Genomic DNA, 22830 nt, shown 5'->3' with positions numbered 1-22830 from the left:
AAACAACAAAAAGCACCCTTTACTTAATATTATTCTGCACTGAAACCAAATCTGTAAAAACAGTGCTATTTTTCCTCATCTGATCTTCCCAGTCTAGTTACTATGGTAACAAAACCAATGAGTTTCTCTTCCTCTCCCATGAGCAAATTGCAGGCTGTTGCAATGATGGGGTGGTGAGCTGGATTTTATTTTAGTACATGTGAATTGTCAATTGCACTCCAATCGCAGTTCCAAATTCTTCCTTCCATTTACTACATCCATGTAAAGAAAGCTGTTGGTTTTTCATGCATATGAAGGTGCTTTGGCATTGAAAGTCTATAACATGTAAGATTTTGGAGGAGACTATTTAAAAAAAAAAAAAAAAAAAAAGTATTAACTTCTTAGCATGAGACTCCCTTTAAACTTTTTTTTTTTATCCTAGGTCATACATTGCAGCATGAGCCAGGCTCTTTGGTTAGGTTACATACCACCTTTTGCACAATACAAATAGCTGCTGCTTTAGTTGACTACTTGATTTGCTGTTAAGAGGCTGTTTTGTCAGGGTCTGTCTTCCACTAATCTTGATCTTGCATTTGGATACAGCTCAAAACAGTGCTATGTGCAGCTTCAGTACATGTTTTCCTCTGCACCATTGTATTTATTTCAGCAATTTAAAATTCCTGTCAGGGCAGGGATTGACTTACCTCTTTGTGTTTTTTCATCACCCTGGTCACTGATGCCAGGGTTATAATGTTAACATTTCTCAGGTTTCATTTAAAAAACATGTGCTCAGTATTCCCTGGTGCTTTTAAAATATATTCTTTTTTTTTTATATTGGGAATATTGGTTGAAGCTACTTTTTTAGTGTTTTACCAGCAGGTACTTGGTTACATATTTGGAGGGAGGAAAGGCGTTTGATCAGTGATGCCAAATGACAGCAGTGGGACAAGGCTACATTTAATCTTTGCACACACTTTAACTTCAACTTCTTTTAAAGGGGAGGTATAGTTGGTCCTCCAGCTTGCATTTCCTTAGTTACACTGTAATTGGGTGAGTGTTCACTTAAGGATACTGATAAGGTGAATAGCTAACAGTATTTCATTCAGGGTTAAAAATTATTTAAAGGTCCAAAAGCTTTGTATCGCCACTGGAGCATGCAGATGTAAATTGCCTCATTCTCTGTAATGCCAATATAACTTTGGCAAGAATGTCAGTACCCCAGTACCACAAAGAGGGTCCCTAATGAGCAAAGGGTAGCAAAACTACAGAAAGCCAGCACTAAAAGAAAAAGGCATCTTCAAGACTCCAGGGGAAATTGAGACTGAGACCAAGTGCCCTCTCATCTACTAAGTCCAAACAGCTGCTATGGTAACTTCACAGGATCATAGAAGATGGAGGTTGTAAAGGACCTCAGGAGGTCACATCTAGTCCAACCCCCTGCTCAAAGCAGGATCATCCCCAAATAACCAACAGGTATGTAAGCAATGCATCTTGAAGAACTTGTTACTGGAGTTCCTTTTCCCTACCTGTTAAATGTAGTAATGAGGTCTTGGATTGCACATGGAGCAATAAAAGATCCATCCTGGTGATCTTCAAAAAAGTCTTGACTTCTATTTTGCTGGAGTCATCTGATTCCCAGTTTCTCTTTTTGCCGAAGCACAGGGGGGCTGGACCCAATCTGTAAGGTCTCTTCCAGCCCCTAAGAACTATGAAATGATATAATAGCCTATGTCGGTATCATTTAATATTATTCCAGTTTTCACCCTCCTGGAATTGGCCATGATGTTTAAGTTGGGTAATATTGCCTGAAGATGGTTAAGATCACTAAACAAATGAGATGCTTCTCTACCATTTTCTTGAAGAACCTAAGTTCCAATGCACTAAGTCTTGCAGAAATCAGAAAGCCTCTAACCCAAAGCATGAAGGAACCAGGACTGACAATTGAGAGACTCTCCTTATTGCTGGAACAGACCTGGCTCAATTCTTTTTGTTAAAGATGAGCAGTATTATCACAGAAGTTAGCCAAATATTGAGGTTTCTAGATTTGATTTTTTTTTTTTCCCTTCCTTTTTAGTAGTCAGACTTGAACAATGAGTACCATTCTGTATTGGTGAAAAGAAAATATCTTTCTTATTACATTATATATTAGGAGCTCAATGCTCTATCAAGACCCAATTTTGAAAACCATTTTCTAAAATGTTTAATCTGGTCTACCTCTTGCATCATCCCATACTCAAATGGAGACTGAAGGCTTTAATTTCTGAAAGCAATCTTATTTATATTTTTGTGTATTGGATAGAATTCCTTTCCAAGCTTCTCTGTTCTGTTGCACTTTTATGGATGGTTATATTGACCATTTATCTAATGGCCAGGTAAATGACTAGAAAACATTAGTATTGAGCAGGCTTGCAGCAAAATTAAGTGTATGCTTATCTGAAACAACTGTCAAATGTCCTGATACAACCCCATATCTAATTTCCCTTATGCAGATTTGCTAGACCAGGGGATGGCAAAATGCTGCCCACAGGCCAGATGCAGCCTGCTGAGCCATTCTATCTGGCCTGTGGGGCCCCTAAAAAACTTAAAATAAATATTCATCTGCCCCTGGCTACCTGTCATGCAGTCCTTGATGGCTTGCCAAAACTCAGTAAGTGGCCCTCTGCCCAAAATAATTGTTCACCCCTGTCCTAAACTGTGTCTTTTTTTTTTTTTAAATAGTTGTAGGGCTAGAGCGAACCTCCAGGGGATCTAGCCAAACTTCCTGCCCACTGTCAGCTGCTCTGTTTTTAAGCCATTCCAGATGCATTCTATCTAGTTACTTATTGGAAAACCTCCATTGAAGGGAATTCCAAAACCTTTTCTGGGCAACCCATTTCATTGACTTATTATTCTTAGTTAAGACTTCTTTTAGTCTTCTGTAGACTTCAGGTGCAGCAAAAAATATTAGATTCAAACTGTTGCTTTTCCTGTTCTCCAACAGGGTAGAACTGTTCCCCTTTCTTTATAGCACTCTTCAAATACTTCAAAGGCTGCCATCATATTCCTCTCCTTATCTCTTCCCTTCTCCAACCAAAACAGTCAGGAAGAGAATAACATGTAGCTGCCAGTCACGCTCCCCCCACCCTTGGCTTGCTGCTGGATCCTCTCAAGCTTCTCCATGTCACTGTTAAAACGGGGAGCCTAGAACTGCACACCATACTTCATCCACTCTATCCATATGTGTTATTTCAAGTAGTCACTCCCATTTTGCATACAGTACTCTCTTACTACAGTATCACATTGACTCATTGAATCTTGGATCAGTCAAAGTATTGAGATGCTTCTCAGAAAAGTCACTGCCTAGCGGCTAGCCAGTTAGTTCCCATTTTGTTTGTATGTGTGTTTAAATGTTTCTTTTCTTTCTTTTAACCACATCAGTCTACCATGGCAGTTCTTACTATTTTTTTTTTTTTCTTGGGTCAGAATAGTTTGAGCCTCTTATCTACTTGTTCATTTTGTTGAAGCAACTGCCAGTCTTCCTGGACCTTTTTATCTGTCCACTGATGGGACCTTGCCACTCTATTTCAAGAGTTGGTTGAAATTTTTGCTCTTTTTTTGAAATTTAGTCCCCTTGTTCTGTTCTGACACTTTCCCTTTCTTCAACTTTGTGGTTCCATCATATTGTGGCAACTTCATCCTATTGCCTTTTATATTCACTTTCAGTTCTTCTTTTATTGTTCAGAACAGTATCAATGGTACGTTATCTTCTGTTTCCGAAAATGTAGGATATAGCTTGAAAGTTCTCTATACAAGTTGAGACCTGGCTTCCTGTTTTTGCTGCATTATTCTTGTAATGGAGGGGTTTCTTTTTCTCTTCTCTTTTAAGTCCTCCATGAGTACTACTTCATTACTATTGGAAGTTTTTGTTACTTGCTCAAAATCTCATTCACCCTCTTTCTGACTTAATTTTTTTTTCATGGTCTATAGTAAGTTTCCCAGTGTAGTATCACTTGCTCTTTACCCTCACTTTTTATAATTGATAGACCTGTTTCTTTCTTCTTCCTGGACTTACAGGATCAAGCAACCACTTTTTTTTTAGTCTTTTTCTCCTAAGCTTGGATGACACTTTTTTTTTTTTTCCTGGAGGTCATATGCTGACACTTGCCTTCCAGCTTTTCTTACGTTGCATTTCCTTGTCTTTTGAATCCTATCCCTCTTTCTCCAATATGGTCACAAGTTTGCACTTCATGCAGATTAATTCAATCTCTGCCTTTGTCAGTCTCCTCTGCGGCGCCGCCCCCCACCCCCCCCGAGATGTAGTACATTCCCGCAAATGGTCACAAGACAAGATCTACCACTATTTTTGTGCTTTCTTGTTTAAAACCCATTTAGGAACTCTTTTTTTTTTTTCTTCTCTTGTCTCTCCTTATGCAGCTGAACTTTGTTTAATCAGGGTGGCTCCGGTAGCCTTGGCTTTCTGTTCCACTTGACTCTTGAAGAGGCAAGCACCTACTTTGTACTAGGTATTGAATGTGAAATTGTGGTAGCAACTAAAAGGCCTCAAATAAGCTAACATCCACTGTATTTTTCAATAATACATGTACACTGTACTAAAATGTTTCTGTACCATATGCTAGTGGCAACTTTAAGGTCATGTCTGTCTTGCATCATCCAGTGGTCTGAAAGTTCAGAAAATAAAATCAGATTACCAGGAATAAATTTAATTGGAAAAAGTAGAGTGCTGAAGTCCCAAACAGTGCAGCAGACTCTGCTTCAGAAGTCTTTATTGTGCCACTACAGTTTCCTCTGTCCTTCCTTAGATTCTACTCTGTTCTCCCTGGGTCTGCCCTCTCCTTATTCCCCAGCTCTGAGCCTCACTTTTATTTTGTTTTTTTTCCTTCCAGCCTCAGTAGGCCACATAGTAACAAAACTGTTCAAAAGCTGTAGAATTGGCCTGAGGACAGCATTTGCTCAGTAAAATGAAACTAAGTAATGGGGAACCAGTCAGAGCAGTCTAAGCAGTCTCTTGTCAACCTAGACAACCATCTGCCCTGGGGTGAAAAGGGCACTTGGATATTTTGCTCATAAAACCAGGAACCATTTGCAGCATTTTGGATTTTTGTCAAGCAAACAGTAAGTATATATGACGACAAAGGTTAACTGGACTGAGTTCTAGCCTGCAGCTCTTTTGGGGAACTCTTTTTTTTTTTTTGCAGGGGACACCTGTATTTGATGCCTCCCTGAAGCACCTTCATGTTTTTAGACGGTCTTTACATTTTGATGTTCCACTTCTGATGGAACAGATGAAATGGATCAAGCTTCCTGATTGTACTGCTAATGGTATCCACAAATTGGAGCCAGAGGATAACATAGCTAATAATGCACTAATACCAGTGGCTCCCAAACTGTCAGATTGCACACAACCAACCTAAAATGATATAGCCTTAAGTACCACCAGGAAATGTTTTTCATATGAAGAAATTATAATAAATCTGATGCATACCATTGATAGGCTGTCTATACTACTACAGGTGGTACCTATTCCACAGATTGGGAACTGCTGCACTTTACAACATTCAGCTTGGTGTGCAGGTGAAGGTTTATATCCACTTGAAACACACACTTGCACTCATATTATCAGGCTGGCCATCACTTGATGGCTAGCTTGGCTGCATGCTGTCAGTATAGAGTTCATAGTCAAGTTAGACTTTAAGGCAAGATTAAATATTTGGAATGCCATCAATGGATATTGTAGTGGGGACAGTCGCCTCCAATGAGACCTGTTAAATTGTACAAGATTAACTTAAAGTGTATTTTAGGAGTAGGTCTGGACTCTAACAGGTCTTGGATATATAGAATGTCTTAAGATTGCTCTGACATGTCTATGAAGTATAGTGACATGGTGGCTTTTAGGCTGTTTTTATACTTCTATCTTCTACCTCAACCTGTAACAAGCTTAAAAATAGTAAGGCAAGTGTGTTTCTCTTGATATATACTTTTTTTAGTCAAGATTTTTAGACTTTCATAATAAACTGCCGTAAGACTTGTAAAGATGCTACCCTACAGAGTATTTGCCTACTATTTCCCCCTACAGCCCTGTCCCCCAGGCTGCACAGAGCCCTGCTGGCAACCAGTGCCCTAGTGGTGGCAGTGGCAATGTTATCCTAGGCTTGCATATGTTCTCCAGGAAGCGGGACAGCTGGCTGTAGGCTCTCTGAGGAAGACTCCTGAAACAAGGTTTTGGGCCTGGCAGTGAGGCAGGTGGCTCTGCATAGTACTGTGCGCACCACCACATAGATGACCTAATGTTTAAGGAAAACGGATGTTTACATCCGCTAAATGGACAACTTCCTAATTAAGGTACATATGCCTTGTATACCTTTTAAAGGTAGCAGCGTGGCCACTTCTGTCTTCACACACTAAAGAGCTTTTTGCTTGTTGGCTGGAGCAAACAAGTCAAAGTCACTGATGGACTTAGATATTTTGTAAAGGATGATTATAATGCTTTTGCACTACTACTGCTCCAACTTTAGTATCCTGCTTTTTGAGTTAACTTGTGAGTTTCATCCTGTGAGGGGATAGTCTTCAAAGAACAGTGTAGGGAAACTTTTTTCTTTGCATAGTTTTCTGTTCTTGCTTCCCCGGCCTGAAGAAGGGTGGGGGAACTTCCAGTGACTTAAAGCATCTAGTATATAGAGAGGGTCTTTGGAGGGTCCAACAGAGTGGCCATGGCCTCTCCTGCAGGGGCTGCCTAGTGTTGGTGACTGCCAGCACCAGTGGCACTGGCTGCTGGCTTTGCATCCAGCCAGTTGTGGCCCCCCCCCCCCCGCCATCAGTGGTGAGGGAGGGAGTGGGGCTGGGGAAGGGGCAGGGGCAGGTGCTGTCTTGCCAAGCCGGGGCACAGGATGGAGCACCCTCTTTTTGCTCCCAGCATACCTAAAGAAAGACTCTTTTTTTTTTTTATTGTCCTTAATCCCTATTGTTAGCCTCAGTTCTAGAGCTGCCTTGGCCTTTCTGACTGACTCCCTGCAGGCATGGGCCAAAGAAGTATATTCTTTGCTAGCTACCCCCTGCTTCCACTTCTTGTATGCCGCTTTTTTTTTTCCCTTCAAGTATCCTGGATGACCCTGGTTAGCCAAAGGGGCTTCCTGGCCCCCTACCTATTTTCCTCTGCCATGGGATTGTCTCATTCTGAGCCCAAATAATGGTTTTCTTGAGGAATGACCACCCATCCTGGACCCCCAAAGCATGTAGGCTCTTAGTTCCTAGTACCCTGCTAACGAATTGCCTGAGCCTATTAAAGTCAGCCTTTTTAAAGTTTAGTACCTGTGTCCTGCTGGGTATAATGCCCGCTCTTCTCTAGATAGTGAATTTTTATCATTTGGTGATCACTGCCCCCAAGTTGCCTTGAATCTGCAGGTCCCCCACCAGGCCATCCCCTGGGGCCAACACCAAGTTGAGCAAGGCGTTACCCCTGGTGGGACTCCTTACCTCCTGTGCTAGGTGGACGTCCTGAATACAAGTTAAGAACCTGCATGAGTGATTGGATATAGCTGACTGATCCTCGTAGCATATGTCTGGGTAGTTAAGGTCCCCCATGACTACCATATCTCTAGACGACACCGCTTCTGAGAGCTGCCTGGAAAATTCCTGGTCTAGCTCATCCTCTTGGTGCGCAGGCCTGTAGTAGACCCCCGCCATCAGGTCCCTTTTCCCCTGACCCCCTTGGATCCTAACCCACAGTTTCTGCTCGTCTATCCTCTGATCCCAGTTTGATTAGGGAAGATGTGTACTGTTTTCTGATGGAGAGAGCAACACCTCCTCCTTCTTTCTTTCTCTATCTCTCCTATACAACCTATAGCCTTTTATTCCTACCACCCAGTCATGAGTAGAGTCCCACTAGGTCAAAGTTGTCCCAATCCAAAGTCTGGGACGCTATTGACCCACAAGCCTACTTCTAATTTAGAATAGAATGTAGGGCTTGATGGCAAAACGTATTCCCAGCATATGAAAAAGCCAGAACAGCTTATACAAAGCGCTACACACTGGTCAGAATATTGTGAGGAATTGTAACAGAGGTTAAAAGATCAGATCTGCTGTACTTATTCATTCCCTCCAGGCCTTTCTTATGATCCTCAGCCACCAGTAAATGTGAATTCCTGTGTTTTGTGTTGGTAAAGGTATCAATTACTAGATTATAGCAGCTACACCCATAGACTTGAAGAAAGTCCATTCCAGCCATATTCTTTGAGGTGATCATCTAGTCCAACCCTCTGATCAAGGTAGGATCATCCATATCTAAACTGTTACAAATGCGTGTTTTTAATGTGCTCTTAACTTTGCAAGGATACAGATTCTGCAACCTCCCCTGTACTTTAATTTGTTCCAGTGCTTTAACCACTCGTTGTGTTTCTTACTATCCAAAACTTCCTTGTTGCAGTTTTAAGTCTGTTATATCCTGCAGTCATGGAGAACTAAGGCAAGAACAGTCACCCACCCCTTAAATAATCTGAAGAAAGTTTATAAAATCCTTCCCCTTCCCTTCAGTTATGATTTAATAACCCTTGGGTTTTTTGCCTTCTTTCTTGAAAGTTCTTTTTCCTGGTCTTCTAATAGTGATTATTGCCCTCTGCTGGATATTTTTGTGTTTTCTTTTTTTTCTTTTTTTTTCCAGCTGCATTGCCCAAAATTAGATGCAGTGGGCATTTTATACATGTGCCTGGAGGGAGGTGCTTTCATCTGAGAGCTGTTCTAATTAAAAACTCCCAGAGTGTCCTGTTCATCAGCGTCCCTATGCTCCAAAATGGCAGCAAGGGAGCTTTATCTAAAACTCATTCCAGCTTTGGATAAAGTGCCCCCACTACTGTTTTGAAGTACAAGGATGCTGATGCATGACATGAGGGAGGCTGCTGCAGTGCACGAATTGCCATGTGCTTTGGAGCATGCTTGTGTATAGGTACCCAGTACTTCCAAGTGAGGCCTCACCCATGCTGACTTGAATGGAAGAATCATTTCCTTTGACTTGCAGACTGTGTTCCTATTGATACAGCCCAATCTGTTTTGCTTTTTGACTCCTGTTCATCTTTTGGTTTGCTATAATCCTGAGGTCCTCTTTCTGCAGTATTGCAGAGTGGCAAGTTGTTCTCTAGTTATGCGTATGCAGATGTTCACCATCTCTCCACTTTCAGTGTGCTGGTATGAGTACATCTGATTGATTGTTCTGCCCTAGATGGAGGACTATGCATTTTATTCAATTCCATTTTGACTCTTTTGGACCATTTCTCTAGTTCTATCAAGGTAATTCAGAACCCTGATGCATCTTCCAGCTGTCTGCAGCTCCATCCAACTTGGTTTATCCATAGATCTGTAAAGTGTAAGTTTTTTAGTGCCATCCTCAAGTCTATATTAATGAAGTTATTAAACAGTTCTGCATCTAAGAGAAATCCTGGGACCTTCCTGCCCCTGCTTCAGACACCTGGCCATCTGTTCCAACCAGTTCAGTATTCACTTTTAGTCTGTATTTCCTTAGCTTCTTAAGACACTAATTATGTTATGGGAGATGCTGTCAGTCCTTGCTAAAGTCAAGGTTGATTACACCCATTGCTCTTTTTTTTTTTTCTCCTCCTTTGTCCTTCTGCCCTCAATCTATACAGCTGATCACTTCTTCTTATAAAAGAAAATCAGGTTGGTCAGGCATGTTGAAGCTTCGAATTGATGTTGGCTGTTCTTGATAACCTTGTTCTTTTTGTGCTTAAAAATGGATCCCTGGTTGACATGCTCTGTAAAATTTCTAGGTATCAAGGTTAAACTTATCAGACTAACTCCTGTGTATCCTCCTTTCCTTTCTTAAAGGTGGGGCCACTGTATTTACCCTTTTTCCAGTCATCCAGAACTTCACTTGACCTCTGTGAATTCTCAAAGAATAGCCAAACACTCTACAGTTACCACAGCAAATTCCTCCACTAATCAAAGATGCACCTCATTCAGTCCTGGGTACTTAACCTCTAGTTTCTCTGAACAAACTGAGCTGTTCTCCACCTATTTGTGCTGCCTACTGTGCTCCTAATCTCACTGCTGGCCTCTCATTTGTGAAAACTGAAGTGTAAAAACAAACAAAACCCAAACATTAAATACTTTAGCTTCTGTTCCTAGATCACCCTCCCTACTTACTAAGGGGCCTATGCATCCCATGGTTTTCCTTTTCTATGCTTATAGGATACTTTTTCAGGGGGGTTTCTTGGTCTCTTGTTCTTGCTAAGTTCAGTGTTACTTGTGCCTTATCTTCCATATTCTCTGACTGCATACAAATACTCTTTTTGTAGTTGGACCTGGTAACGTGTTAGTTTTTTCCACTTTTTATGTAGGATTCCTTTTTGAGCTGAAGCTTGCAGGAGGGGGTTGTTTTGCCAAGCCTTGCTGGACTTTCTATCAGTTTTCATTTAGATAACCTGCTCTTGTGCCCTTATAGTTCCTAGGGTATAAGCAGTTGTCTTAAACTACTGCCTGAGGGGAAAAGTGAAGGGATATTACTTTTTTTTTTTTTTTCTTGGGAGAAGGCCTTTGTCACCTGCATCCTAAAGATGTTCACACCGATTTGTCCTGCTTCAAGTACCTATGAAGTATGCTGGATAAAATATGCTAACAGTTGTTGGGGTATATGGGTTGTGGTGATGGTCATGTTTTGGTGGTTTTTTAATTCCAGGACATAACTGTAAGTTAGTTGTAGCTCATTTAACTTTAACTTTAATTGTGGCTCATTCTAGGGACAAGGCTATGTGCATTCCTTGCCTAATGACAGAGAAGCAGCAGTACAGCTTAGAAGGTGCACAAAGTGTTTTGCAGATCATATCAAGTTGAGATCAATCAGGACCACCTCAAAGTGCATTTACAACCTTGGAGTCTATCATTGGCAGTGACTGAAAGTGCAGACAGAAGTGACACTTGTTGCATAGTTGGCTCCTGAAAGTGCTCTACAGTCATATGGTGACACTTGTGCACTTCTGCAGAGCATTTTAAGTGGCTGATTTAACCCTCATCAAATGAGGGGTCAGATAAAGGCGCTCCACTTTGACCCTATGCAACTGTACCTGCACATGTCCTGGATGCCTGCTCTGACATGTGCTAATTAGCACACATCAGAGGAGACTGCCAGCAGCCTCCGTGTCATGTATATTCAGCGTCCCTGATCTTAGAATGGTGCTGGGGGTGCTTTAACTAAACCTTGTCAAATGAGTTTTTTAGTTAAGTTCCCTTGGCACCATTTTGAAGTGTGGGACACTGAATACATGTGATGCTGTGAATGTTTTAATTGGAGCAGCTCCTGAGAGCCACTCCAGTTAAAGTGTCTTCTCCCTCCCGCACCCCAGAGCACTTGTAAAGATGCCCAGAAGTTCCTGAAGCTGCTCCAATCCATTGTGTGATTGGGGCTAGGCTGATGCAGCCTGTGCTGTGTTCAGGAAGGGAGGGGTAGGGGAGGGGGGAGTAAGTCTTCCAGGCTTGGGTTTGCCTGGCCTGAGCTGCAGGGAGGGGATGGAGTGGGGATGGATTGGAGCCTCCCTGCGATGTGGGCCATCATCCCCACCAGCCCATTTGCTCAGCCTGCAAGTAGCATTGTTGGGGGGCCTGAAGGCTGGCTCTTCAGGTTTGATCAGCTCCAAAGTAGAGCTCTTTATCTTTTTTTCTTGTCCCCTCCCCACCGACCTAACAGGTGAACATCTGTTGGGTTGGAGCGCTCCTAACTTGTGGTGATTTATATAATGTGCCATGAGTTGGTGGGGGCCTGCATGTCTGTCAGCATCCAAAGTAACCTAGCAATCTGTATTGACTTCTCTGGTTTGATCTTCCAAATGTTGATGGAGGTGTTAACTCCTTCAGAACTTTAGCTTAAGAGCTTCAAAATTTTTGTTTTTTATGTCTTTCTTTAAATTGTGGGAACGCTTTTATTTCCAGATATTGGGATGAAATTTTGGCTTTTTAAAATTGCAGTTAATAATTTTAATTGCCTGAACACTTGTATCCATTCTGAGCACATATTGACAAATGTGAAGTGTTTAGTTATAGGACTGTGTCATCCTTTTTTTAACACCTAGTCTAGGGCTACTGGAGTTTAAGCTGTTTCAGGACTAAGTTAGGTCTGTACCCACCCTGTACACAGATTTGGGGGGTATGGGTTCCCTTTGCCTGCCCAGGAGTATGCACACAGGTGGGGAACTGGCCCCACCCCAGCTTGAACCCATGGCGGGGGGCGGGGAGCCAGGCTCTCTGCTCTGCTGCAGCAGCTACCACTGCCTCATGGGTGGCAGCTGGGACTTGGGTTCTGCTGCAGGGGTCTGTGGACTTAAGCTACAGCCCCCCTCAGATCAATACTGACTTGGGGGGTGGGTGGGAACAGACCTCACTCTGTATTTGAGTCAATACAATAACTAATTCTTTTTCTGTGTTTTCTTTTCTAGCTTTGTACTCGGTCATCCTATTCTGTGTTTTCTTGTGGATCCCTTTTGTCTATTTCTATTATGAGGAGAAGGCAGAAGATGATAGCAATACATGTTCAGTAAGTTTTGTTTACCTTTCTATAATCTGCATGACTACTCCATGAACACTCATGCAAAAAACGCTGAAGTCTAGTGAATTAGATTTTTTGTTGTTGTTGTTGTTGAATCTATTGAAAATAATTTACAGACGTTTGACTTTTTTTTTTTCTCCTAATGATTTTTCCAAAATGGAAGTAAGACTGCTTAAGTTAAGATGTGAGCTGAACTCCATGTTAAACTTGCAAAGATTTCATAAGGGTGGGTTGCACAAACATGCATATTTTTGAAATTGTCAGCGTCTTAGCTGAAATTAAGTTTAGCTTGAAGCCCTTCTCACTGATAGCAGCCACTTCCATTTTCAATATGTAGAAAGGCCTTTGTATTTATCTATGATGTGACTAGCACTGTGGATGCGGGAGATCAGTGGATGTAGTGTACCTTGATTTTTAGCAAGGCTTTTGGTACAGTCTCCCACAGCTTGCCTGCAAGGATGTTAAGGAAGTAAGAGCTGGATGAATGGGACTGTAAGGTGTATAGAAAACTGGCTGGAGCATTGGGCTTGGAGGGTACTAATCAATGGCTCTGTGTAGTTGGCGGCCGGTATCCAGTGGAGTGCCCCAAGGGACAGTCCTGGAGCTGTTTTTGTTCACTGTTTTCATCAAACATCTGGAAGATGGCATAGAGTATACCCTCAGCAAACTTGTAGGTGACACCAAGCTGGAAGGAGTAGTAGATAGCCTGGAGGATAGGGCTGGGATTCAGAGTGAGCTAGACAAATTGGAGGATTGGGCCAGAAGGAATCTTATGAGGCTGAACAAGTACAAGTGCAAAGTCCTGTATTTAGGAGAGAACAATCCCATGTACCAGTGCAGGCTGGAGCTGACTGGCTGGGCAGCAGCTCTGCAGAAAAGGACCTGGGGGTTACAGTGGATAATATGCTGAATATGAGCCAGCAGTGTGCTCCTGTTGCCAAGAAGGCAAACGACATACTAGGCTGCATTGGTAGGAGTGTTGCCAGCAGGTCAAAAGAAGTGATTATTCCCCTCTATTCAGCACTGGTGATGCCACATCTAGAGTACTGTCATGTCTAGAGTACCGCGCCCCCCCCCCCCCCCAACTACAAAAAGGATGTGGACAAATAAGAGAGCTCAGCAGAAGAGGGCAACAAAAATGGTTCGGGGTAAGGCACATGACATGTGAGAGAGACTGAGGGAACTGGGTTCTATTTTGGTGAAGAGAAGATTGAGAGAGGATTTCATAGCAGCCTTCAGCTACCTGAAAGGAGATTTGAAAGAGGATGGGGCTAAACTGTTCTTACTAGGTGTGCACTGATTTAAAGATTTTTTTCTTGGCTGTTACTAATCCAGTAACCGATTTTTATAGGAATGCAGCTAGGCAGCTTGGAGAGCAGAATCTTGCTAGTAAGTCGGTAGAGGGGAATGGTGTGGGGGGATGGATTGAGGCTCCCCACAGTGAGGGAGGGAGTAGAGCAGGTGCTGCCCTGCCAGGTGGTGAATGCAGCCAGGGTGCGTGGGGCAGATCTGTGGGTGGCTGGAGGAGGGGTGAGGGTGGTTCCCTGCCACTACATGCACTCCTGGGGTGCAGCATGGTGGGGCATGTGCCCCTCCTGGATTTGTGTAGGGCAGAAGTGGACTACCTGCTGCAGGCTCAGGGCCAGTCCAGGAGCTGCACCAGCCTCTTCCTGGTGGGGGTGCTGGGCTGTGACTACATTCAGGGGAGACTTGGCACTGCCACCCACCCCACACATCTAGGAGGGAGGGTTTATGGGGATCCTCCCCTAGTGCCACTGTGGCCCACCCGTGCAGCTGAGTCTGTGCTGAGCACAGCCCCAGCCCAGCCCAGCTCCATACTCCTGGAAGAGGCTGGTACAACCCTTTGTCCCAAGCTTGCATTGGGCAGCTGGCATCTTCCCTGCACACATCTGGGGGAGGCACATGCCTCTGGGGGTGCATGCAGCAGCAGGGAGCCACCCACCCTCTGCCCCCATCTCCTTGTACCCCCAGGATGAACTGCCATGCACCTTGGCTGGGCTGCCCCAGCCCCACTCCTTCCCTTACCAGGGGGCCTTGAGCTGGTTCCCCATGCCCCTGTCCTCCCCAACAAACTTATCAGTTGGATGCTGCTCTCCAAGCCACCAGACCTGCATTCCTACCTGCATGGATGCTGTGGCTGCACACATGCATGCAATGCTTATTGGTAACACTATTGGCAGTCTGCTTTTTTGGCCAATAATGTTAACTTTCCTGTTGGTGCCGATCTGATATGCGACCTGATGCATCAGTTCACCTCTAGTTCTCAGTGGTGGCAGATGACAGACCAAGGAGCAATGGTCTCAAGTTGTAGCAAGGGAAGTTTAAGTTGCCTATATTAGGAAGAATCTCCTCAGTAGGAGGGTAGTAAAACAGTGCAACAGCAGGTTACCCAGAGAAGTTGTGGAATCTCCATCCTTGGAGGTTTTCAAGACCCAGCTAGACAAAGCTTTGGTTAGTATGATCTAATTGGGGATGATCCTGCTTTTTCAGTAGGGGGCTGGACTAGATCACCTCCAGAAAGCCCTTCCAACCCTAACTATGTATAATTCTGTTTTTGTTTTTGTTTTTTTTAAAATCACTTCAGGTCTACTTCTAAACTGAGGCTTCTTGTCATGTTTCCAGTACAAGCAAAACAGGGAAAGTCATTGTTTACATCATTGAATAATATAACAAATATAGCCAGAGTACTTCTATTTCCTTTGCCAACAGCTTGGGTAGAACTTAATGGCTGATATCTCTTAATGACAAACTGCAATATTTGCATCTGAAGTGAATCTTAATTCTTAATATGCTGCCTCACTGAATTTCATGTAAATCTTTTACTAAAAAGAACAAAAACACGTCATACTAAATGTGGAATGTAACTTTACTTGGATTTGTTTGGTCAAATGCTTTTTTTTTTTCCAAGTTTCATTAGGTCAAATAAGCTAATGTTTGCTTTGATCTACAGCAGGTCAAAACTGCGCTCAAGTATTCTCTGGGATTTCTTGTGGTGTGCACAGTTCTTCTTTTAATTGGGTAAGTACAGGCCTTTCTATGTATTAGAGACAAAGATGGATCAGATTATTATTGCTGGAAATAAATACTTCATAATAAAAATCAAAGTATTTTTGGCATATACAACAATAAGCTTGGGTAGATAGTACAGATGTTAATTTCCCCAAAGTATCTTTTAATTCTTTTATAATATTCAGCTCTAAGAAAATTTAAGCAAATTCCTCAATCTGTTAAATGTGGAACTACTTAGCTTGCTGTATCTTGAGTTCTGTTCCTTGGAGTTTAGGCATTAAGGTGTAAATGCAGGTTTAACTTTAGCTTGCTTCTGACTGTCTTGCTTAAGACACTCTTATGAGAGACTTGCTTACTTTTAAGCTTACAGTTTAATATACACTAGAGTTGGTATCTTTTAACTTCTAGTTCGGTTACTTTACTTTCTAATTTTATGAATTAATGCCTTGATTCAGCAAACCATGTAAATATTAAGGGTTAAAACTTAAGTATACTTAATGTTTTCCCAAGCAGGGATTCTTTTTCTTTGTACTGATATAATCTTGTAGTCTTGATTACTTAATGTACATACACATGGGAATTATGGCACTGGACTAGAAAAGGGCCAATGTAGTGCTCTTTTAAAAAAAAAAAAAAAGTGGGGGGTGTGAAAAGGGGCCCCATGGAACTATAAACTGCTTAGGATCACCTCACTACCTGGGAAGTTACGGGAGTGTATTCCAGAGAATGCCACTTGCAAGCATTTAGAGGAGGAAAGGTGATCATAAGCTTGTCAAACACTTGATCTGCTTTTTTGCTTAAGTAACTACCCTTTAATGAAGAGAATGCTTTGCTATAGTGTTTGTCAACTTCAGCAAGGTTTTTTGACAGGGTCCTGCATGACCTTCTCAATAAACAAATTGGAGAAATGTGGGCTCAAAGAAAACATCTACCAGGTGGATAGGTAACTGGTTCAGTAGCTGCAAGTCAAAGGTAATTGTGAATAAGTGCATGTCAGAATGTGAGGAGGTATCAGATGGCGTCTGTAGAGGTCCATCCTGGGCCTGGTGCTGTTTAACATGTTTCATTAATAATTTGAATGCTGGCATAGAAAGCTCGTTGAGCAAGTTTGCAGATGATCCAAAACTGACAAGGATTATACACATGTTGGACGATGTGAGTGCAATTCAGAAAGATCTCAACAGAATGGAAAGTTGGGCTAGAGATAATAAGATGAAGTTACATGAGAACAAATACAATATCTATGCTATATCTTGGGAGGAATAATCAAAAAACACAAATGCAAACTGGGGGACACCTGGCTGGATAGAAGCACTATGGAAAAGGCAGTTGGGAGTCTTGGTAGGCCACAGACTTAGTACGAATTGTAGTGTGATGTAGCCACACAAGGCAAATGCAATTTTTGGGATGCGTCAAAAGCATTAGGTGCAAGATGGGGGTGGTGATAGTGCTTCTACTTGGCACTGGTTAGACCTCCATGTGGAGCACTGGATACAGTTCTAGTGCCATATTTAAAAAGATGCAGAAATGTTAGAGAAGATCCAGAGGTAGGAAATGAAGATGATCAAGGATTTGGAAGGCAAGTCATATGCGAGGGGGCTGAAGAAGCTAAGCATGCTCAGCTTGTGGAAAAGGTGCAGAGGGGACATCAGAGCAGTCTTCAAACACCTGAAGGGCTTCCACGAAGAAGAGGGAAAGCACCTTTTTTTTTTCTCTTGCTGCAGAAGATGTGGACCAATGGCTTGAAGTTGCAGCAAAATAAGTGTAGATTGGATATCCAGAAAAACCTTTTTCACATTTTAGAACAGCGAGGCAGTAGAATAAAACTGCTAGGGAAGCTGACCCTCCATCATTGGAGGTATTCAGGAAGAGGTTGTGGATGACTTGAGCATAGCTATACCTATATTTTAATTTCTGCCTGCTTCTGGGCTTTGGCTGCACCTGCACCCTCCCCTTCCTCACCTCTCATTTCCATTTTTTTTTCTGCTCCATGTCTTGGTGATTTTTTTAAGCCTTCTTCAAGAGTCATCCACTGTTGGCTACAGCCAAGGCTGGGGACTTCGACTAGGGTGTGCCAGTGTTCCTACTGGGCCCAAAGCCAGAGTTTCCTGGCTAGCAGGTCTTGCTTGTCCACTTGGTCAGACTGATTGCCATATTTGGGGTTGGGAAGGAATTTTTACCCCATGGTCAGATTGGTATGCTGTGGACTGTGTGGTGTTTCACCTTCCTTTGTAGTGGGGGTATCACTCTTTTACTGGGGATCTCTTGAGCATAGGTTGACATTTCATAACAACAGGATGCTTGCTGCTCTGGTTCCCCCTGCTTTTATCTGTGGTAAGTTTTATAGTGTTATGTCTGTTATGTCAGGGTTGACAGTCTTTTGTATGGGGTTTTGACTATAGATTGTTTAGATTAGTTTTGGATACGGAAGATTCTGCCTCAGGAAGGGGATGGACTAGATCCCTGGAGGTCCCTTCCAGCCCTACTTTTCTGTGACTCCCATGGTTGGTATTAGGGGTGCACCAACGAAGATTTTCTTGGCTGATACCAATAGCTGATTATTAATCGACCATATTGGCCGATGCTGATCCAATAACCAATTTACTTTTAAAATATGAGGCACTTGGCATTTTAAGTTACTGACACTAAATAAACCTTTTTGGGGGGCACTCTGTCTGGGAGCCTCCTGCTTCAGCATCCCAATGCTTAAAAATGGTGGGGGGGGTGCTTGAACTAAAGATTGCTGAATGAACTTGAATTCAAGTGCTGCTGCCACTATTTTTAAGCACAGGGACACTAAGTGGAGCAGGACGAGGGGTGGATGCAAGCTACCCACTGTGGGGCTGGGGATCCCTGCTCTGCTGCCTTTGCCCTGGGAGCCCCACACTGGCTGCAGCCCTGCTGCTTGCTCAGCAGTGGGAGGCACAACTCTGCATCCCGAGAGAGGCAGCAGAGCGGAGAGACCCATGCCCACAATGAGCAGCTCGCATCCACCCTGTGCACAAAACTGGGGGGGCACATGCCTCCCCTGGGGGGGGGGTGCATACAGTGGTAGGGAGCTGCCTGACATGTCCCCTGGGCAAATTGCCTATGGCTCCATCCCACTTTGGCCCTGGATCCCATGCATTGCCCTAGCTGGGGAGTGCCCCCATCCCCTGCCCTACTTCCTCCCTCATTGTGGGGGCTTCTGAGGCTTCTTCCCCACATGCACCTTCTATTCATAGACTTACCTGCAGGGAGCTGCTCTCCGTGCTTCCTGACTATTCCTGGCCATGTCCATTAGGGCTGTATGAAACAGCTGTGTTTTTGATTTGGTTTCAGATTTGGCCATTTTGGAGGACGGGGATTCATTTTGGTGTTTTGGATCACTGTCCTCTTGTTTCAGCCGAATCTGCTATGAGGATTTGGCTCTGCCAAATCTTCTTTGAACCCATTTCGAACAGGGTGCAAGGGAATCTTTGCATAGCCCTACCCAGCCCAATGAGGCTTGGGGCCAGGGGCTGCAGGGTCCCAGTAGGGAGCAGGTTGGGACAATGGGTGGCTTGTCTGGGGGGGGGGGAGGGGGGAAGACCACTGCCTTCCGTGCAGGGAAGGTGACCCCCATATGGATCTCCGATCCCTGTCATGCTAGGTCTCAGGGTAGGGAAACCAGTGCAGAGCAGTGAGCAGGTCTTGCTGGTCCCTGTCTCACAACTCTGCTCCACAGGGAGCAGATATCCATGCTGGGGTCTTTTCCCCACTGCTGCCAATCGCATGCTGCCCTGGGGACATGGGGCTGTGTAGGGCAGACAGTGGTGGGGAGGAAACCCTGGCACGGATTTCTGCTCCCTGTGGAGCCAGGGCATGCAGCAGGGATTCCTTGGCTCTTTCTGAGGGGCATGGGCCCCCACATCTGCATGCTGGGTTTCAGCAGGCTGCCGTTGCAAGGCTGGAGTGAATGGCAGCACTTCAGTTTTCCTGATACTCTGCTGCTGGCCCCAGCCCACAGTGGCAGCCTGCTGAAACCCCGTGCATAGATTGGGGGCCTGTGCCCCCTGGGAAGAGCTGGGGAAATGATCGGAGACCTGGGGGATTGAACTAGGAGCTAGATATCAATATTGGAGCAGTCCTTCCTCCCCTCTCTCTTTTTTTTTTTCCTCTGCCTCTTCCAAGTTTTTGCTTCCCTGCAAGCTTGACTCAAATTCTTTGAAACACTTTCTGAAACGTTTTGGAGCCTTCCATCTTGATTCAGTGTTCTGGGCGCAGAAATGCCTCCAAAACTAAACAGCTGCCAAAATTTTGCACGGCCCTAATGTTCATGCATGTGGCCACACGTATGCACACGGCACCCTGTGTCTCGCTTCTGGCAGCCCAAAGAGCAAGGCCCCTTGTAGGCTAGAATGCTGCCTGCCTGCCTGCAAGGTGAAACCTGCCATTTCTTAAGGGAACCGAGGCACCTGGGGACCATGGCCGCACAGGGGAGAGGGAACCCAGGTGTCCAGCACCCTGGCCAGAAGGCATAATCATTGGTAAACATTGGCTACAACAGTCAAAAAAAGCCAATAGCAAATTTAATGCAATTTCCTTTTTTATTAGCATTGATCCAGTAGGCAATAAATATATTGGGGCACCTCCTAGTTCATACTACATTCGGTTGGCATAAGTTCAGGCTATATACATTATGCCAGTGAAGGAACAATTTTTATTTTAAATTATCCATTGAAAAGCAGGAATCAAAATCCTGCTTATTTCATTTCTAGTAATTGGTTCAGACTTACTGAGGAGAATTGGCCATTAAAACATGGAAAAACAAACTTTCTAAGGTGTGCTGGAAACCAGATATTTAGTTCTGAGGTTTTGACAGATTCAGCAAATCCAGTAACTGTTGGATGCATGGCAAAACTCTCCCTATTTCTGCCCATGAATGCTGCTGCTGCTGTTGTTGTTGTTGATAACCAGGTCTCAGTAAAACCGAATACCAGGTTTTGGAATACTATTGGTTATTCTGGTGGTAAGAAGACAAAAATTGGAAAGGATTCTCAAGAGTTTTTAGAAACGATTAGGAAATAGGAAAAATTCATACTGAGACACAGTTCAGCCCTTTAAGTGTTTTAAGAGTAGTGATTTTTTGATGTGGAAATGCAGAGTCTAGTAGTCATGGAGTGCTAATGTTTGTTTTATTAAAGGATAATATTGCAGCCTGAATTTCTTTTAAAGCTAATCAGATTTCAGATTAACTAAACTCAATAACAATTATTTTTAATTAAAAAATACTAGAACAACTTGCTGGTAGGTAGGTAGAGGCACTATATCTGTCTACCGTATTCACTGAAATCAAAGAACTGTTTTGTGGCTTGTCCTTCCCTGTTCAAAAGTGGGGAGGGGGAGGTTCAAGTGTTGGCCTGGGGCAGGTGATGGTAATTCAATTCCATCTTCAGCTCTACCAGTGCAACTTGAAGTGTGGGGGAGACCATGCAGTCTACCTCCCTTTATCCTGAACTTTTAAATTTTGGGCTTGATCCTGTCCCCACATGCAACCCTCCTAGGTCCTGAGCTTCTACCACTGCTTTTGTCTGCCAAGGTTAGGTCAGGGTTGCAAAACAAAGTTTCTACCACCTGCCTGTCTTCACCTTCCCCTTTCCCTACCTGTGCTCTGGCAGGCTCCGTTCCAGCCACAACCTGGGTTACTGAGCACAGCCCTAGCCTGGCCCTTCAGCAGCAGTGCTGACTGCACTGCTGCTACAGGGCCAGGCTGGAGCCATGGTCTGCTCCAGGTGCCTGTGAAGGTGGAGCCAGCCTCCAGTGGAGCAAAGGTAAGGGGGAATGCAGTGCAGCCGAGGAGGTGGGGAATGCTGTTTGGGATAGGGGGCAGGCAGCAGCTGTGCTGCCAGCCCTGACCTGGATTTGGGGTCAGAGCCAGAGCTGCAGCAGCAGTCTGCCCCTAGCACTTTGTACTAGATTTGAAGATGTAGGGCTTCCCTTTCTCCTCCCCCCATGCTAAATGGAGAGGAAAAGCCTTGTCCCCTTAATTGAGTAAATACTTTACGTAGATTTATTTTAGTCTAAAATTATTTTCTGTTGTGAAGAGACATTTTTCTGAGATTTTCCTGCAGTTTTCAGACTTTTGCTTCAAGCTGTTTAACCTGTGACACCTTGCTCTTTCCAGCTGCGCGTGGAGATTCCTTAAAAATTAACCTGCAGTTTTGCTGCCATATGTCTGTGGGGCTGGGCTATAGTTTGCCTCAGTAGCATAAACAAGATATTAAAAGCTTTAAAGGAAAACCAGCCTGTTCTATGTAATGTCAGTTGTTTATCCCCTGTGCTATCTGAGAATTGGATTTTTGAAGTGAACTGATGTATATGGGGAATGCTCAGCTGTATCAGTCAGTTCATGATTGCAGCTTATCAAAGGTAGAGAGAGAAGAGGTGTTTTTCCTTGTCACAAAGTCCCTTATTCTCCACTTGTACAGTATGCATTGATGTCCAATTCACATGAAATTCAGTACAGTTTTGTTATATGAACTTAGCATGTTTTTACTAGAAAACAAAGTACACTGGGATAAAAAATAAATAATAAGTTTGGATGCCCAGTGGCTTATTTCTTTTATACTTCTGAGTCAAACTTTTTATGTTTTTGAAATGTTTACTTACAAAGGTTCCCAAGCTAAAAACTTGCATGTAGCTGCTGCTTTTGTTGGATCATCTGAGGTTTTATTAGCAATTCAGGATGAGAAAAACCTCTGGCTGGCTGGAAAGAAAGTTTTGACATGTGGTGGTAGCCTGGCCCTTTCTGCGTGTATCCCCTAAGTACAACTTTTTTCCTCTCTTGCCGTGTACCCAGAATAAGAGTTCATTCTTCTCTTCCCTTGGGGGAACCTATGAAACTTTCCCTGTTCTATGAGGTTTGGAGTTAGGAGTTGTCAGTGAAAGTTTTTATGGGCCTACACTACTGTTTGATTGCCCTTGGTCACTCGTGCGTGTTAAACATCCCTTTCTGACTGGGATTGCTTACTGGAATGCATCAGTTTCTGGGTTGGGCAAGGGTAGATGTGCTCATCATGTAGCAAAAAAATGAAGGTCATAATTTGATCCAGGTGTATGTCACAACAAGATTTTATTTTTAAACGTTTTTCAGAATTTATCTGTTTCTTTACTAGCATCTTTCACCCTACATTTTTCTTTATTTACTATGGACAATAGTAATTCTCTCATGCGTGGATGACCTCTACCTGACTCAAGAAGTCTGTGGGCCAATGAGAGGCAAAGCGCTGCTCGACCTGGTACTGGCTAAGGGGGACGAC

General features: G+C 43.6%; 1 protein-coding gene across 3 annotated transcripts in view; it reads left to right on the top strand.

Moving 5' to 3' along the window:
- Positions 1 to 22830, top strand: part of LMBRD1 (LMBR1 domain containing 1) — a 211592-nt gene that overhangs the window by 30438 nt on the left and 158324 nt on the right. For all 3 annotated transcript variants that reach the window (XM_090034614.1, XM_090034620.1, XM_090034608.1), the window contains exons 4-5: positions 12411 to 12508; positions 15492 to 15559. In XM_090034614.1, coding sequence (XP_089890740.1) covers positions 12411 to 12508; positions 15492 to 15559 — 166 coding nt within the window. The remainder of the gene's footprint in view (positions 1 to 12410; positions 12509 to 15491; positions 15560 to 22830) is intronic.

Source organism: Crocodylus siamensis, chromosome 1, assembly GCF_052110815.1.
Source record: "Crocodylus siamensis isolate JL-2025a chromosome 1, ASM5211081v1, whole genome shotgun sequence".
Classification (NCBI taxonomy): domain Eukaryota; kingdom Metazoa; phylum Chordata; order Crocodylia; family Crocodylidae; genus Crocodylus; species Crocodylus siamensis.
Note: the sequence above shows the minus strand (reverse complement) of the source record. Positions and strands in the feature narration are given on the sequence as shown.